Source organism: Drosophila mauritiana, chromosome X (assembly GCF_004382145.1).
Source record: "Drosophila mauritiana strain mau12 chromosome X, ASM438214v1, whole genome shotgun sequence".
NCBI classification, from domain to species: domain Eukaryota; kingdom Metazoa; phylum Arthropoda; class Insecta; order Diptera; family Drosophilidae; genus Drosophila; species Drosophila mauritiana.
In genome coordinates, this window is record NC_046672.1 from 6,430,856 (window position 1) to 6,446,651 (window position 15,796).

The 15,796-nt window shown below is 48.0% G+C and overlaps 6 protein-coding genes across 9 annotated transcripts; 1 reads left to right on the forward strand and 5 right to left on the reverse strand.

The window, feature by feature from the left end:
* The first annotated feature begins 20 nt into the window (after nucleotides 1-20).
* On the forward strand, nucleotides 21-3,171 carry LOC117148505. Of its 2 annotated transcripts, none has more exons than XM_033315908.1 (5): nucleotides 21-622; nucleotides 678-881; nucleotides 944-1,714; nucleotides 1,786-2,799; nucleotides 2,863-3,171. In XM_033315908.1, exons 2-5 carry the CDS (start codon nucleotides 717-719, stop codon nucleotides 3,061-3,063), a joined length of 2,151 nt encoding a protein of 716 aa, XP_033171799.1. In that variant the 5' UTR covers nucleotides 21-622; nucleotides 678-716; the 3' UTR covers nucleotides 3,064-3,171. The 2 variants fall into 2 exon arrangements, with proteins under 2 accessions (XP_033171799.1, XP_033171800.1); XM_033315909.1 differs by having other exon boundaries at nucleotides 684-881.
* LOC117148511 lies at nucleotides 3,107-3,641 on the reverse strand. Its single transcript, XM_033315915.1, has 2 exons — nucleotides 3,525-3,641; nucleotides 3,107-3,464 (listed from the first exon to the last, which is right to left on the reverse strand). The coding sequence occupies exons 1-2, from the start codon at nucleotides 3,525-3,527 to the stop codon at nucleotides 3,189-3,191; spliced, it is 279 nt and encodes a 92-aa protein (XP_033171806.1). The 5' UTR covers nucleotides 3,528-3,641; the 3' UTR covers nucleotides 3,107-3,188.
* Nucleotides 3,642-3,759: 118 nt separating this feature from the next.
* On the reverse strand, nucleotides 3,760-4,915 carry LOC117148508 (diphthine methyltransferase). Its single transcript, XM_033315913.1, has one exon. The coding sequence runs from the start codon at nucleotides 4,897-4,899 to the stop codon at nucleotides 3,829-3,831; it is 1,071 nt and encodes a 356-aa protein (XP_033171804.1). The 5' UTR covers nucleotides 4,900-4,915; the 3' UTR covers nucleotides 3,760-3,828.
* A 688-nt stretch (nucleotides 4,916-5,603) lies between these two features.
* LOC117147335 lies at nucleotides 5,604-6,106 on the reverse strand. Its single transcript, XM_033314190.1, has 2 exons — nucleotides 5,996-6,106; nucleotides 5,604-5,935 (listed from the first exon to the last, which is right to left on the reverse strand). Exons 1-2 carry the CDS (start codon nucleotides 5,996-5,998, stop codon nucleotides 5,660-5,662), a joined length of 279 nt encoding a protein of 92 aa, XP_033170081.1. The 5' UTR covers nucleotides 5,999-6,106; the 3' UTR covers nucleotides 5,604-5,659.
* A 2,014-nt stretch (nucleotides 6,107-8,120) lies between these two features.
* LOC117146989 lies at nucleotides 8,121-8,624 on the reverse strand. Its single transcript, XM_033313660.1, has 2 exons — nucleotides 8,513-8,624; nucleotides 8,121-8,452 (listed from the first exon to the last, which is right to left on the reverse strand). The coding sequence occupies exons 1-2, from the start codon at nucleotides 8,513-8,515 to the stop codon at nucleotides 8,177-8,179; spliced, it is 279 nt and encodes a 92-aa protein (XP_033169551.1). The 5' UTR covers nucleotides 8,516-8,624; the 3' UTR covers nucleotides 8,121-8,176.
* A 633-nt stretch (nucleotides 8,625-9,257) lies between these two features.
* Nucleotides 9,258-14,886, reverse strand: LOC117146988 (putative uncharacterized protein DDB_G0271606). Of its 3 annotated transcripts, none has more exons than XM_033313657.1 (3): nucleotides 12,965-14,883; nucleotides 12,260-12,718; nucleotides 9,258-11,178 (listed from the first exon to the last, which is right to left on the reverse strand). In XM_033313657.1, exons 1-3 carry the CDS (start codon nucleotides 13,844-13,846, stop codon nucleotides 9,625-9,627), a joined length of 2,895 nt encoding a protein of 964 aa, XP_033169548.1. In that variant the 5' UTR covers nucleotides 13,847-14,883; the 3' UTR covers nucleotides 9,258-9,624. The 3 variants fall into 3 exon arrangements, with proteins under 3 accessions (XP_033169548.1, XP_033169547.1, XP_033169550.1); XM_033313659.1 differs by lacking the exon at nucleotides 9,258-11,178 and adding exons at nucleotides 11,230-11,839; nucleotides 11,894-11,934 and having other exon boundaries at nucleotides 12,260-14,886; XM_033313656.1 differs by having other exon boundaries at nucleotides 12,260-14,883.
* Nucleotides 14,887-15,796: the final 910 nt, after the last annotated feature.

The window sequence follows — 15,796 nt, forward strand, 5'->3', positions numbered from 1 at the left end:
GTCACACTGGCGCCTTGCTGTTTCTAAATTATTCTTTGTTTTTATCGTAAATTCTTGTACATTTAGCTATTTTTTTATAGCGAAATTTAAACCAAGCGAGCGTTTAAACAAGTGTTTATTGCGGTGCCCATTTTCCGAGACAAAAAAGAGCCAGCTGGCCAGCGATTATCTAACGACCAAATCGAATCGAAACGAAACGTTGAAGTAGGCGCATAGATTAAAAATTGTCAGCCAGGCAAGTTGGAGGTCGTAAATTAATCGTTTTGTTCAGTTGAAAATAGCCCAAAATCAGTCTAGCCCACACAGATATCGAAAAAGGCGATATATCTTTGGCAAATTATTGCAAAAATAAACCCTTTCGATTCGACGATTTTGCCTTGTAGTTCTGCCACCGCCGCCCCCACATTTCGCCCTGCAGCTGCACCACAACCACCACCACAAACAGAACATTTATTTGCGACGCAAAAACAAAACAATCGAATCGAAACGAACCGAGCCGAACCCAAACGACAGCAGCTGTTTGGTTATCTATCGGCGCTATCGATCGCACACATGAGCAACATTGGCGGTGAAGAAGAAGAAGCAGCAGCAAGAGTTGATCACTAAAAATCTTAAAAAATAGGTAAGGATTTAAATGGAATCAATAGATGGCAGACCGTTTTAGGGGCTTCATTCAGTTGCAGGCACTTGGAGCCGAGGTCTTTGTGGGCCGAAAGATGTCTGTGAGACTGCTGACCGTGCGACTGATCAAACATGGTCGCTACATTTTGCGCAGCTATTGTAAACGTGATATACACGCCAACATTTTGGACCAGAATCAATTGAAGACAAGAAGCAAGCGAGGCTTTCCCCTACCCTCCACCGCCGCCAATGTGGTGCGGGTAAGTAAAGCTAACCGGATGATCAAGGCACGTCCAATTAACCCGTATCCAATCTTCGCCAGACAACGCCCCAGCAGGCGGCCAAATTGGTGGTCAATGTAGTGCCCCGCACCATCAACTCCCCCGCGGGGTCGCCGTTTAATGGCAGCGCCAGTAGCCCCACCAGCAGCAGTGGACTCTTCCGAGTGGGCCAGCATGCGCGCAAATTGTTCATCGACAACATCCTCAGCCGGGTGACCACCACCTACTCGGAGGATCTTCGCCAGCGCGCGACCCGCAAGCTATTCTTTGGCGATTCAGCGCCCTTCTTCGCCCTGATTGGCGTTAGTCTGGCCTCCGGGTCGGGTGTGCTCAGCAAGGAGGATGAACTGGAGGGCGTGTGCTGGGAGATTCGGGAGGCAGCTAGCCGGCTGCAGAACGCCTGGAATCACGACGAGATCTCCGATACGCTAGACAGCAAGTTCAGCATCGATGACTTGGAAATCGGTCCGCCCATAGCCAAAGGTTGTGCCGCTGTCGTCTATGCAGCGGGTTTCAAGAAGGATGGTGCCTCGGATGGTGCATCCCTGCATCCCGATGCGTCGTCTCCGCCGCCGCAGGCAACGCCAGCCTTTGCGCCGAATAGCTGGAGTACCCACGAGATGATGTCTCCCCTGCAGAACATGTCGCGCTTTGTTCACAACTTTGGCGGCTCTGTGGACAACGTCTTCCACTACAGTCAGCCATCGGCGGCCAGTGATTTCGTGGGCGCCCAGGCGAGGGAACAGGACCAGCAGCACCAGGAGCAACAGCAGCAACAGAACCAGGAGCCAAACAGCAGTGCCTTCAATGTGGTAAATACATACCCATGTAAATTTAAATCTGCATGGCAACTTGACACCACGCTCTTTGCTTTAACTTGCAGACTTCGCCAGCGAATTCAAACATCAACAGCTCTGTGGACAGCTATCCACTGGCACTCAAAATGATGTTCAACTACGACATCCAGAGCAACGCCCTGTCCATCCTGCGTGCCATGTACAAGGAGACGGTACCGGCCCGCCAGCGCGGCATGAATGAGGCCTCCGATGAGTGGGAACGTTTGCTCCAGAATCAAACCGTTCACCTGCCACCGCATCCCAACATTGTCTGTATGTTTGGCTTCTTTTGCGACGAGGTGCGCAACTTTCCCGATGGACATCTCCTGTATCCGGTGGCGCAGCCGCAACGCATCAATCCGCAGGGCTATGGCCGAAATATGTCGCTGTATCTGCTGATGAAACGCTACGATCACAGTCTTCGCGGCCTGCTCGATAGCCAGGATCTGAGCACGCGCAACCGCATCCTGCTGCTGGCCCAAATGCTCGAGGCTGTCAACCATTTGAGTCGTCACGGCGTTGCCCACCGTGACCTAAAGTCCGATAATGTGCTTATCGAGCTGCAGGTCGATGCGGCTCCGGTGCTGGTGCTCTCCGACTTTGGCTGCTGTCTGGCGGACAAGGTGCATGGCCTGCGCCTGCCGTACGTTTCGCAAGACGTCGACAAGGGCGGCAATGCGGCGTTGATGGCGCCGGAGATCTTCAATACGATGCCCGGTCCGTTTGCCGTACTTAATTACGGCAAGGCCGATCTGTGGGCCTGCGGTGCCCTGGCCTACGAGATCTTTGGCAATCGCAATCCGTTCTATTCGAACAGTGGTGGGCTGGCGCGCGAACGCGGTGAGATGACGCTTTCGCTGAGGAACAGCGATTACCGGCAGGACCAACTGCCGCCAATGAGCGATACCTGCCCGCCGCTGCTGCAACAGCTGGTCTACAACATCCTCAATCCCAACCCGTCCAAGCGGGTCAGTCCGGATATTGCAGCGAATGTAGTGCAGCTGTTCCTCTGGGCCCCGTCCAATTGGCTTAAGGCGGGCGGCATGCCCAACAGTCCGGAGGTGAGTCGCACCATACGATACCACATCAGCATCGTTTTAAGCTAATTATAATTTCTTTTACAGATCCTCCAGTGGCTGCTTTCGCTGACCACCAAGATTATGTGCGAGGGTCGTCCACAGATGGGCGCCGGGTTGATGCCAGTGGCCAGCTCTGGCAATAGGCGGCCCTATGTGGAGTACCTGCTCATATGCAGCTTTCTGGCACGCGCCCGCCTGCGTCGCATTCGCGGCGCCCTCAACTGGATCCAGAATGTGGTGGCGTAGGATAAAAGCCTTCTACTTGTTACTCTGAGAAAATCAAATGGAAAAGCGTGTGATACCTATATTTTACATATGTATTTATAAATGAAATCAAAATTAACGCCAAAAGCACGCCTCCGGTACATTAATTATTGACCCTCCTCAAAATCTTTACAATCCTTCATCTTCTCCAGCACATTGCGCAGTTTCGCCTGTACCGCCTCCTGTTTGGCCAAATTCTCCTCGAGCTTTTCATTCACCTGCCTCATCCGCATTTTAAGTACCGAAATCTTCTCCTCCGGGTCCTTTTGCTCCTCCAGCTCGTTATGCATATTGAGATTGGTCTCGTTTAATTCTTCGATGTTGTCGGTAGCCTGATCCAGGCTATCCTCGGCGTCCAACTTTTTGGGATTGGGTGGGGTATCCTGTGCGGAGTACAATCAGGAGTTTATTAAGTCCGCAGGACCTCTACGTTTAGTACTTACCATGACTAAGCAGTTCAAGTTCCTTCACTTCTCTGAATTCCACAATTTCGAATTAATCAAAGTCAATGCGGTGACAGAACCTACGATAAACGAACCAGGGCTGAGCCGATAGCATGCGTTATCGATTGCGTGCCAGGGATAATGGCAGTTTAAAAACTTAGGACATCCCAAATGCCCTGAACAATTCGGTTTTCCCCCAAACTAATATACAAACTATCGATAAATGAAAAACATATGCCAGCAAATGTTTTATTTTCGTTTAGATTTTAGTTGCAAAACATAATATAACCTACAAAGAACGAATTCATTTGCTTATATCCACACGACTCACACACAACGTGTGATCATAAAAGGAGCAAGTGGCCATGGTCAAGGACGCATCGTCCTTGTTTTGCCATGGTGCCCAATCGGCGCCGTAGCAGATGCTCTTATGCTCCTCATAGGCGCCCAGTAAACTCAGGCCAGGTGCCGCGACATCCAGCTGCACCACGCTAAAGTTGGTGTACATGCAGGCGGCCAGGATGATATCGGGCTGGTCAGGATGCGGCTTCAGCCTCCAGATGCCTCCGCTCAAGTCCAGTTCCGCCAGTGATCGCTTCATCGATCTGGTGTCGAAGAGACGCAGCTGCTCATCATAGCTACCCGTGAGCAGATGGTTTTCGTGCCGCGGATGACTTAGCAGACAAGTGACTCCAGCCATGTGCGCCCGGTTGGTCCACGCACGCTGCTCGGTGCGCAGATCGTGCGCCATGAGCAGCATATCGTCGCCACCGCTGTACAGAAGGTGCGGTGACCAGCGATCGAAGGCACAGGTCCAAGCCTCAAAGCCATGGGACAACCACGACCGTTCGCGGATTATCTCACCCTGTGATGAGTAGCGCAATAGATTCAGGCCGCCTTTGGAATCGGAGATGGCCAGTCGGATGTGCTTCCCGTCATGTTGCCAGTCTAGGGCCAGCGCCAATGGCGCTTCCTCCTGCGACTCCTGCTCCGCCAGGCTAAAACACGTGCGCCTCTGCAGTTGCTTCGCATCCTGGAGAAACTCGTAGATTTCCAGCTGGCCCAAAGAGTTGACCGTGGCCAGGTAGGGATTACACTCACTGCTCCAGGCCGGCAGCCACTTCATGTCCAGAATGGCAGACGTTTCGATGCACTGTAGCCGCTCCAGGCGGCAATTTTCCTCTTTAAACTGGTACAAATAAACGCGACCCTTGCGTGGACGCTTGCCTGAAGTCTCTGCCGCTGGCTCACCCTCCTCCTGGACCAGCTGATAGGTTCCGCAGGCGAAGAAACCCGTTGCCGCATCATCGTGTGTCAGCCACTCCACAGAATCCGCCGAATATTCCGTATCTTCGCTGTGGAGCGTTGTAAACATGTTTATGAAAAGCTATTATCGGTCATCGATAACCGATAGCCACTAGCTGACCATCTGTCTAATACATCGCTGCCAATCGACTTTGTTTGCTTATTTAAAAATTAATAGTTAATACATGCAACTACTTAGGGCTCTGTTTTGTGAGGCTTGTGGGCGTTAGAGTGGACTTGGCTACATGGGACCAACATGCACTGCGTCTATGTCCCTAGAATCTGTATGCCAAATGTCAACATTCTAGCTCTTGTAGCTCCTGAAATCTCGACGTTCATATGTACAGACGGACATGCCCAGATCGACTCAGCTATTGATCCTGATTAAGAATGTATACTTTAAATGGTCGGAAACGCTTCCTTCTGCCTGGTACATACTTTTCAACAAATCTAGTATAACCTTTGATGGCGCCGGAGATCTTCAATACGATTCCACATCAGCATCGTTTTAAGCTTATTATGATTTCTTTTACAGATCCTCCAGTGGCTGCTTTCGCTGACCACCTAGATTATGTGCGAGGGTCGTCCACAGATGGGCGCCAGTCTGGCAATAGGCGCGCCTATGTGGAGTGCCTGCTCATATGCAGCTTTTTGGCACGCGCCGGCCTGCGTCGCATTTGCGGCGCCCTCCACTGGATCCAGAATGTGGTGGCGTAGGATAAAAGCCTTCTACTTGTTACTCTGAGAAAATCAAATGGAAAAGCGTGTGATACCTATATTTTACATATGTATTTATAAATAAAATCAAAAGCACGCCTCCGGTACATTAATTATTGACCCTCCTTAGAATCTTTACAATCCTTCATCTTCTCCAGCACATTGCGCAGTTTCGCCTGTACCGCCTCCTGTTTGGCCAAATTCTCCTCGAGCTTTTCATTCACCTGCCTCATCCGCATTTTAAGTACCGAAATCTTCTCCTCCGGGTCCTTTTGCTCCTCCAGCTCGTTATGCATATTGAGATTGGTCTCGTTTAATTCTTCGATGTTGTCGGTAGCCTGATCCAGGCTATCCTCGGCGTCCAACTTGTTGGGATTGGGTGGGGTATCCTGTGCGGAGTACAATCAGGAGTTTATTAAGTCCGTAGGACCTCTACGTTTAGTACTTACCATGACTAAGCAGTTCAAGTTCCTTCACTTCTCTGAATTCGCAAACTTCGAATGAAAATGCGCTGACAGAACGGTGACAGAACCTACGATAACCGAACCAGGGCTGAGTCGGTTGCATAAGTTATCGATTGCCTGCCAGGGATGATGGCAGCTTGAAAATAGTTTTGACTAAAACACGTGCGCCTCTGCAGTTGCTTCGCATCCTGGAGAAACTCGTAAAAAGAGTTGACTGTGACCGGCTCCAGGCCGGCAGCCACTTCATGTCCAGAATAGCAGATGTTTCGATTTACTGTACCCGCTCCAAGCAGCAGTTTTCCTTTTTAAACTGGTACAAATAAACGAGCCCTTGCGTGGACGCTTGCCTGAAGTCTCTGCCGCTGGCTCACCCTCATCCTTTGTTTGCTTATTTAAAAAATTAATAGTTAATACATGCAACTACTTAGGGCTCTGTTTTGTGAGGCTTGTGGGCGTTAGAGTGGACTTGGCTACATGGGACCAACATGCACTGCGTCTATGTCCCTAGAATCTGTATGCCAAATGTCAACATTCTAGCTCTTGTAGCTCCTGAAATCTCGACGTTCATATGTACAGACGGACATGCCCAGATCGACTCAGCTATTGATCCTGATTAAGAATGTATACTTTAAATGGTCGGAAACGCTTCCTTCTGCCTGGTACATACTTTTCAACAAATTTAGTATAACCTTTTACCAAAGACACTAGAATAACAAGATGCGTAACGGCCATACATTCGTTTGGCAATATGCAGCCACTTTTTTGGTGATGGCCAAATTTGCTCTCTTTCCGCTCGCTGACGCCGAGAGCGTAAGAAATTTAAAAATAGATAATAGATTTGCTTGCTTGTGTGAGTAAAAACAAGAGACGAGAACGCGTATATGCGTGCGTGTTGTGCTAGAAGACGATTTTCGGGCCGAAATCAATTCTGATCGAAGAAACGAATTTACATATTTGAAGTTTTGGCCAATTTCGTAGCAATATGATGAAATAAAATAAAAATTCACGCCCTGACTATTATAATTTAAAAATTTTTTAAATTCGTTTTTTAAGATCGCCGCTCGAATTAGCTACCTTTTAAATATTTATATTTATGTTGATAATTAATTATGTGTAATATATATACACTACCTTTATTTGTGCACTAATGCTCAACAAAAAATTTTTTTATACACATTTGTTTTTTATTATTTTTAAAAATATTTCAAAAACTTTAATGTGTATTTTACAAATATTAATAAAAAGATCAGATGGTGCCATTAGTTTTCCGAAATATTAAGAATTTAAGTAATAAAAATTAATAAAATAAATAAAAATATGAAAACTGTTTATTGCAAAAGTCATATCTGGAGGCACGAAGTGCGGACACAAGCACTCAACAATCACTGCCTTATTTTTTTTCTCACGTCGCAAGCTGAATACCCTAATGACAAGTATTCTAATATAAAGTCATTTTCGAAATTTATTTTGTGATGTACATAGATTCGTCTATTACTATTTCTAAGCTTTATTTAAATAATAATAACGTTAAGGCAATGCAAAACAAGAATTTTTCGCATGGTGCCAATTGATAAAAAATAATATAGATTTAAAGTCAACGAACTTCTAAGGTGAAGGGCATATTTTGTCAAATTTACACAGCATGAGCATACGTGTACACACATACAGTTGTCTGCTATCACTGTATGCGTAGAAAAGAGCTGTTTGCTGTAGCGCTCTCCGCTCTTTCTCTCTCGAACAAAAACTCGAGAGAGCCTGGAGCCACCCCTAGAGCCACGGCCAACAAATCGCGTGCCAAAAATTTGTATGGCGTTACGCATCTAGTTATTCTAGTGTCTTTGTTTTTAAGCTAATTATGATTTCTTTTACAGATCCTCCAGTGGCTGCTTTCGCTGACCACCTAGATTATGTGCGAGGGTCGTCCACAGATGGGCGCCAGTCTGGCAATAGGCGCGCCTATGTGGAGTGCCTGCTCATATGCAGCTTTTTGGCACGCGCCGGCCTGCGTCGCATTTGCGGCGCCCTCCACTGGATCCAGAATGTGGTGGCGTAGGATAAAAGCCTTCTACTTGTTACTCTGAGAAAATCAAATGGAAAAGCGTGTGATACCTATATTTTACATATGTATTTATAAATAAAATCAAAAGCACGCCTCCGGTACATTAATTATTGACCCTCCTTAGAATCTTTACAATCCTTCATCTTCTCCAGCACATTGCGCAGTTTCGCCTGTACCGCCTCCTGTTTGGCCAAATTCTCCTCGAGCTTTTCATTCACCTGCCTCATCTGCATTTTAAGTACCGAAATCTTCTCCTCCGGGTCCTTTTGCTCCTCCAGCTCGTTATGCATATTGAGATTGGTCTCGTTTAATTCTTCAATGTTGTCGGTAGCCTGATCCAGGCTATCCTCGGCGTCCAACTTGTTGGGATTGGGTGGGGTATCCTGTGCGGAGTACAATAAGGAGTTTATTAAGTCCGCAGGACCTCTACGTTTAGTACTTACCATGACTAAGCAGTTCAAGTTCCTTCACTTCTCTGAATTCACAAACTTCGAATGAAAATGCGCTGACAGAACGATGACAGAACCTACGATAACCGCACCAGGGCTGAGTCGGTTGCATGCGTTATCGATTGCCTGCCAGGGATGATGGCAGCTTGAAAATAGTTTTGACTAAAACACGTTGCTTCGCATCCTGGAGAAACTCGTAAAAAGAGTTGACCGTGACCGGCTCCAGGCCGGCAGCCACTTCATGTCCAGAATGGCAGACGTTTCGATAAACTGTAGCCGCTCCAAGTGGCAGTTTTCCTTTTTAAACTGGTACAAATAAACGAGACCCTTGCGTGGACGCTTGGCTGAAATCTCCGCCGCTGGATCGCCCTCCTCCTGGACCACCTGATAGGTGCCGCAGGCGAAGAAACCCGTTGCCGCATCATCGTGTGTCAGCCACTCCACAGAATCCGCCGAATATTCCGTATCTTCGCTATGGAGCGTTGTAAACATTCTTATAAACAGCTATCGGTAACCGATAACCACTAGCTGACCATATGTCCCATAAATCGCTGCCAATTGACCATTTTGTTTTGATCTTATTAGATTTATTTGTTATTTTGTTTTTTTTTTTGTTTTTTTTTGCTAATTTAAAAAATTAATAGTTAATACATACAACTACTTAGTGCTCTGTTTACGCGCTACATATTCTGGATTAGGTTTAGTTGGATCTCCTCCATCGATCGTAGTTATCTTTTTATTTTAGCTGCATTACTTCGATTTTCAGTGGCTTTCGGGGCGTCACAGTGTTTCATTTCAGATTCCTTTCCGGGTTTCCGGGGGACTTTTGTGCCTGCCAGGCATCCGTATTGCACTTGATCCTTGATCTCCGCTTACTCTGACTTTTTACAAAATCTACCATTGAAGTACATTAACACTTTAAAAAACAGATTAAAAAAAAAATACTCTTATTGATAACTATAGACAATCCCTACTGTTCGCAGATATCTCCATCGTTTGTGCGCCCAACGCCTGATTTCCCGGCGGGAATGGAGGCCTGGCTAGCACGTCATCCATACATATCCCCTCTAGCGATTGGTGCTGCGACTGTGACGCCTCCGCGAACCTCATTTGGTCTTCATAACAATGATTGGCTCGAGTATCTTTAGCATGTCATTGTTTTCGGGTGCTCCCGTTCCACTGCCTCCGCCAGAACCAGCAGCTCCTCCTCCGCCTCCACCGCCGGATGCGTTGGCATAATCCTTGACCGTCTGCAGTTTGCTGAAGCCAGGATGCGGCTGCTGCTGATGGAGCTGCTGCTGCTGGTGCTGACTGATGGTCACCAGGCGGTGCTGCTGGTTCAACACAATCGCCTCGTGATGCGGATGCTGCACCAACTGTTGCTGCTGCAGGCTGCCGGCAATCTGCTGCAGCTCGTGCTGCTGCAATTGCAGCGCCGGCAACTGTTCGTGATCGTTGGAACCATCGCCACCGCCCAATGGTGAGTCGTCGTTGTCGGCCTTCACCACCGAAACGAAGCCACCATCGCTGCCCGTGCCCGTAACCGAAACAGCTTCACTCTCGTACATATGATGCTCGGCACTGGTGTCGTCGTCCTGGCACTCATCTTCTTCCTCGGTTTTGGCACGGAACTCGGTGCTGGTGGCGCTGCTGCTGCGCGGCGTGTGGCTGCGCATGCGTCGCATTCGCGCATATTCCGCCTGCTTGGACAGGCGCTCCTTGCGCTCGTCCGTATTCTCGGTGGCTCGGATCTGGGCCCGCTTCAGCCGTGCCCGTTCGCTCAGCTTCTGGAGACGCGTGGCCCGCTGCTCGGGCGTCTCATTGGCACGCACCGCTCGCTGGTGTGCGGCCATCTTGTCCAGACGTATTCGCTTTTCCTCCTCCGTCTCGTATTTGTTAGCACCGCTGCGTCGCGGCGTCAACACTGGCGTTCGACTGTCGCCATCGGCCGTGGAATGTACATGAATCTGGCTGAGCTCCTGATGATGATGCTGGGATGTCTGCGACAGTGGCCTGCCGCGACGCGGCGTACTGGTGGCCAGCTGCGGTGCGGACAGCATCTGATTGAGCTCCTGCTCCAGCAGGCTGTTCACCTTAAGCTGCTCCTCGCTGGGCAGCGGATTCTTTCGCGGCCTGCCCCTGCCCACAGGTGTGGTCACAATCTGTGGCGCCGCCGCGGACGATGCCCCTGTCTGCTGTTGCTCCTGCTGTCCCAATCCAGTGACCGTTAGCGTGGGATTCGCCGCCAGTATATTGTACTGGCCGGGACTATTGCCACCACTGGCGTTGGCAAAGTTGACGGGTGTAAACGGCGGCGGCACTGCATTCGGCCCGATGCCAATCTGGAAGCCATTGTGGTACATTGGATAGTAGGCTGTGGTGGTTGTGCCGCCGGCGCCCGTTGTTGTACCCGCCGTCACCACGCCCACGTGGCCGACATTGGTGGTGCTGGTGGTGCTGTTGCCGCTGCTGGTGGTGTTAGGGAAGGTGGCCAGGTAGGGGAATTGGTTATACAGCTGCTGCGCCTGGCCGGGCGTCGCCTTGAGCAGCTTCTGCTCCCCGCTGGCCGTCGTCACGATCACCTTGGTCTCGTTGTGGCCGAGGCTAACAGACCCGCTGTTATCATTGCCGCCCGCTGATACCGGAGCATCGTTGTCCGACTGCAAGAAGGGATAGAAGGGATTGGCAAGCCAACGGGTGAGTCGGTTTGATTCTGCGGGTTATGGGCCTATGGGTTTGGAATTTTGGTCTAATTCTTAGTCTCCGCAATCACAGCAATCTTTGGTAATTGAATTTTACAAATCATTGCAACCTAATTTCATAATTTGAGAGATAAGATTGATTGCTGTGATTGAACGTGGGCTTATAGATTGGTTTTTGAAAAGAACCGAGTGCGAGTGATAGAGTGAAAGGGATAGATGGAGGACACACAAACACACGAACGCACACCTGTACAAGCGAATTAAAACCACTTTTTGTTTGTTTCTGGTTGGTAAAAGTATTTTGATTTGTTCTCCTTAGGTTCAACATTTACATTGCTACATATATCTACACTCTATACGATTAATTCATTTGCTTCTGACCAAAATAAAGAACTAACACAAGTAATATGAACAACGGAAAAATAAAGTCAACTGAAATAAAATTATAGGATTTTCGGTTTCGATCAAAAGAGGAGTTAAAATGCGGGTAAAGAAACGTGCAAAAAAAAGAGGTCCATCAGCCGCTTCTTCTGCCCATTTCCATCCGAATTCTATATATTTTCAAAATTCCTACTTTCCGGTTTCAATCATTTTCCTTTGAGGCAGTTGATTTCGCCAACTGCAAGGAAAATATTTGAAATTTACGAGTATTGGCAATTGTTTGATATTTTACCAGTGCTACGAATTTGTATTCGATTCCAAATTCCTCTGCAACTGCAAAAATCATGTATTGTTATTATTCAAGAATCAAGCAAAATTTAGCTAATCATGTTTTGATTTTACGTTTACTGGAAGTAGATAGTGCTCTTTTTGTTCTAATACCGATTAGATTTCAAATAAATGGTGTTTGTAAACGATGTATCGTTTTCAAGATATCAAATTACATGGGGAAGATGAGGTTCCTGGAGGATCCTAAACTTAAGTTTTGCTGCGTTACGTTTTGTGTGTGGGTATGTGTCTGATTTGGTTTGCTATCGCCGATCATTCAATATCCTCCTGTACTCTTTCTTGCTACCTTCTACGCCTACTGCATACGCACCTGAAGTTCCTGCTTCTTGGCGGCATATTTGTGCGGGTAGAGTTCCAGCTGGCCACCGGCGATGCTGAAGTGCGGCACATGGGCCTGGAGCAGCTTTGCGGTGCCCTTGCCACCCTCATCGCCATAGATCTGCTGCACAAAGATGCTGCCCGGCTCGGTGCCCTCGAGTAGAGCAGCCGTAACCTGTTGCTGCTGCTGCCCGGTGATGGTGTATCGCTGATGCTGCTGCTGCAGCTGCTGCTGTGTGATCTGCTGCTGCTGCGGCGTCTGTGGCTCCTGCTTCAGTTGCATGGGTGGACGCAGGGAGCCGGGCGCCAGAAACATGCCCTGTCCCATATACTCCACTCCGGCCAGGGCCTGGTGTTGCTGATAGGCGGCTGCTGTCACCAGATGCTGCTGATCCTCCGCGGGCTGCGGGGTGCCTGCCTCGTCCGTTGTCGTCGTCGCTGTGGTGGTCGCCTGGTTTAGATTGATAGTGTGTTCGTTAGTACAATTGGCTGCCGCCGCTGCTGCGGCTGCTGCTGCAACAGCCAGCACCTGCTGCTGTTGTTGCTGCTGCTGTTGTTGCTGCTGTTGCTGCTGCTGCTGCTGGTGGTGGTGCTGCTGGTCCGTTGACGACGAGGAGGATGTCGGAGTTGAGACGACCACCGACGACGAACCACCGTGCACCACAACATGCTTCAGTACCTTCTTCTTTTCTCTGACCTTTTTGGCATAATCGTTCAGCTTTCTCAGTCTTTCCTTCCGCTCCTCCGGTGACTCATTGGCGATCCTTTGGCGCGCCCTTGCCGCCATTTCCGCCAGCCGTAGCTTCCGCTGATCGTTCGTCTCGCTGGCGCGATACATGCGCATCCTTTCGGCCAATTTGGCCAGCCGTTTGGCCCTCTGGTCCGGCGACTCCATGGCCCGGCGTAGCCGTTGCCTGGCCGCATTCCTCACTAGCCGCATGGCTCGCTCTATGTCGGATTCATTCTGGCGTCTCTGGCGATTGGCTTCTGCATTTCGGAGTAGTCGCTTGCGATACTCCTCCTCGCTCTCGCGCTGCCGGCGTTCCCGCATCCTTTCAGCATTTCTGGCCAGACGGCGCTGGCGTGCCTCGGAGCTCTCGTTCCACCTCTGCTGGTGGCCAGTGGTGGAGGCACCTGTTATGGATGCGGAACTGGCACTGCTGGTGGGTCCCAATGGAGTGGGTGGCTGTTGGGATTGCTGCTGCTGTTGCGATTGCTGCTGCTGCAATTGCTGTTGCTTCAGTGGTGCGTGTGCATAAAGCTGGAGATGCTGTTGCTGGAACTGCAGTTGATCCTGTTGCTGCTGGTGAAGATGTTGCTGTTGCTGCTGGAACTGTTGCTGTTGTTGCTGATGCTGCTGCTGCTGTTGTTGATGTTGCTGCTGCACGTGCTGCTGCTGCTGCTGTTGTTGCTGCTGCTGCAATTGCAGCTGGTGATGCGAGGAGAGTGGTACCAACAAAGCTGAGGGATGCTCGATGAGCAGGCGGGCATTGGAGCCATTGATGGCCAGCACATGGGTGGCGTACTGCTGCTGATCAAGTGAGGGCTCTATTTTTATCCCATTGGGATCTGGTTCCATTCTTGGTCAAAAGCCGGGGGCAACAACAATCGAAATTGTCGTCTATCGGGGCTCCAAAAGTGTACTGTTTATTATGTATATATATAGATATATATATATGTATATAGACGGGTTGGTTATCGAAAGGATGAGCGCAGTCCTTCCGATTGTTTCGATAACATCTAGGGGCCGCGCTCTAGCTCGCCCCCTCTCTTTCGTACGCTCTGGGCCGTCTCCCGCTCTTTTTTTCGTCCGCTGCTCCTTGGCGTTTCCTCTTTGTGTTTGTTTTGTTTCGCTTTTTGCTTACTAGTAGTTATATAAAGAATATGTGTGTGCTGGCGCCGTTTCTCTCTCGCACTCTATTTTTGCGGCGATCGCTCCGCTATTGTTATTGTGGTCCTCGGGCATTTCTTTCGTTCCCTTTTTGGCTATGTGTGGTATTCTTCTTCTCCATTTTTAACAGTATGCGCTTTATTACCGTTCGTATTTTGCCATTACAATTTTTCGTGCGTTTTCATAAAAGCGTGCTTCTTCTTGCGAGTCAGTGACAATTGGCGCCGCCGCCGCGCTGCTTCTGCGCTGCCAATCGATTTTTCACATGATTATACACACACACCCATGCAGCCGCCGTCCGCACACACAAGCACGCACTGCTAAACACACACACACACGCGCAGCGAAGCAATACGCAACGTACGTGTGTGCGAGTTTTTTTCCGCTCCTTATTTTGCTTTTCGCACAAACCTTAACCCTTCGATTTGTAATTCCATTTAATCGCCGTGTTGCGGTGCATCCAGACGCCTTTTCTCTCAGTGGGTTAAAAGGATGTTCTGTGTTGGCGCAGCGTTAACTTAACTACCGACATTGACCGGGAATTTTCCACATAGCTGGGACCAGCGTATATCTGCCACTTCCGATCGCACCGTAATGTCATTAACTTGAACTATGCGTTCTTTTTCGTAATCCGTGGAACTGTAGCTTTAATTTAATTTAACTCATCTTATTTCAGTTGTTTTCATTTCAACAATCGTTCTGTTCACAGTAGGGATGGTTAAAAGTATCGATACATCGATAGTCGAACAGGCTGTGGATGCATTGGAAAATGCAACTGATAAGCCGATGTTCCGCTTGATATATCGCCTGGGCTTATTTTTACAATTTGGAAAATAGTCTTGCGGGCAAATAATATTTATATTATTATTTGGCTGCAGTTGCGTGTCACATTACCATGTTCCACAATATATGTACTGTTTTTCCATACTTAATGTTACAGTTAGATCAGCTTATCGATAGCCGTCGATGTTTCAAATCGATTTTTAAAAATCAAGCGTAACGTCAAAACATGGATAATTCTATTTAAATTGTAACAATTTTACGCCTTATGGCCACACTGTTTTAAAGCTTACTTTTTATAACAGTGAACTGTAACTGCTATGTTAACAGGGCGTTAACATTTCAAAGCTTTCAAGTCTTTTTGAAATGAATAAATACGATTTTTAATGTGAATTTAACTATACATATGTAAAATTAGATACTATATCATTTTAAATAACAGTATTTCGTTGTATTTGTAGTAGATAATCGTATATATAATAGGATTAGTTCAGTAGCGTGTGCTGAATGCATTTTGTAGATCATTTATATTGTATATTTAAATGTATTATTGATAGGAGTTTTTAATTTGCTTAATTGTTGTTATACTTAAATGTACAGCAAACATAAGAATGGTGATCCAGAGAATGGGACCCACCCTTCAGGGTCATCGAGGACATACTGTCAGATCCTGATCATTTCCGGTTGATAACGCTTTCCTTTTTTTAGATTATCACTATTACCAATCAAATTCCCGCCAAAGCTCAGAACGCAGCATGTAAAAATTGTGAATGCAACTTTATTCAAGTATATTCATTTTGTTATTCTCGTTTTTTCGCTTATATTTTTCTGTTTCTGTTTTCACTTTCTTGGTGTTGT

Excerpts from the sequence above, each read along its gene's own strand:
- LOC117148505 (XM_033315908.1), top strand. The coding sequence starts at position 717 with ATGTCTGTGAGACTGCTGACCGTGCGACTGATCAAACATGGTCGCTAC. Across the intron at positions 1,715-1,785 it reads ACAGCAGTGCCTTCAATGTG|ACTTCGCCAGCGAATTCAAA; the intron begins GTAAATACATAC and ends TTTAACTTGCAG. Across the intron at positions 2,800-2,862 it reads GCATGCCCAACAGTCCGGAG|ATCCTCCAGTGGCTGCTTTC; the intron begins GTGAGTCGCACC and ends TTTCTTTTACAG.
- LOC117148508 (XM_033315913.1), bottom strand. The coding sequence starts at position 4,899 with ATGTTTACAACGCTCCACAGCGAAGATACGGAATATTCGGCGGATTCT.
- LOC117146988 (XM_033313656.1), bottom strand. The coding sequence starts at position 13,846 with ATGGAACCAGATCCCAATGGGATAAAAATAGAGCCCTCACTTGATCAG. Across the intron at positions 11,179-12,259 it reads CCAAGAAGCAGGAACTTCAG|TCGGACAACGATGCTCCGGT; the intron begins GTGCGTATGCAG and ends CCCTTCTTGCAG.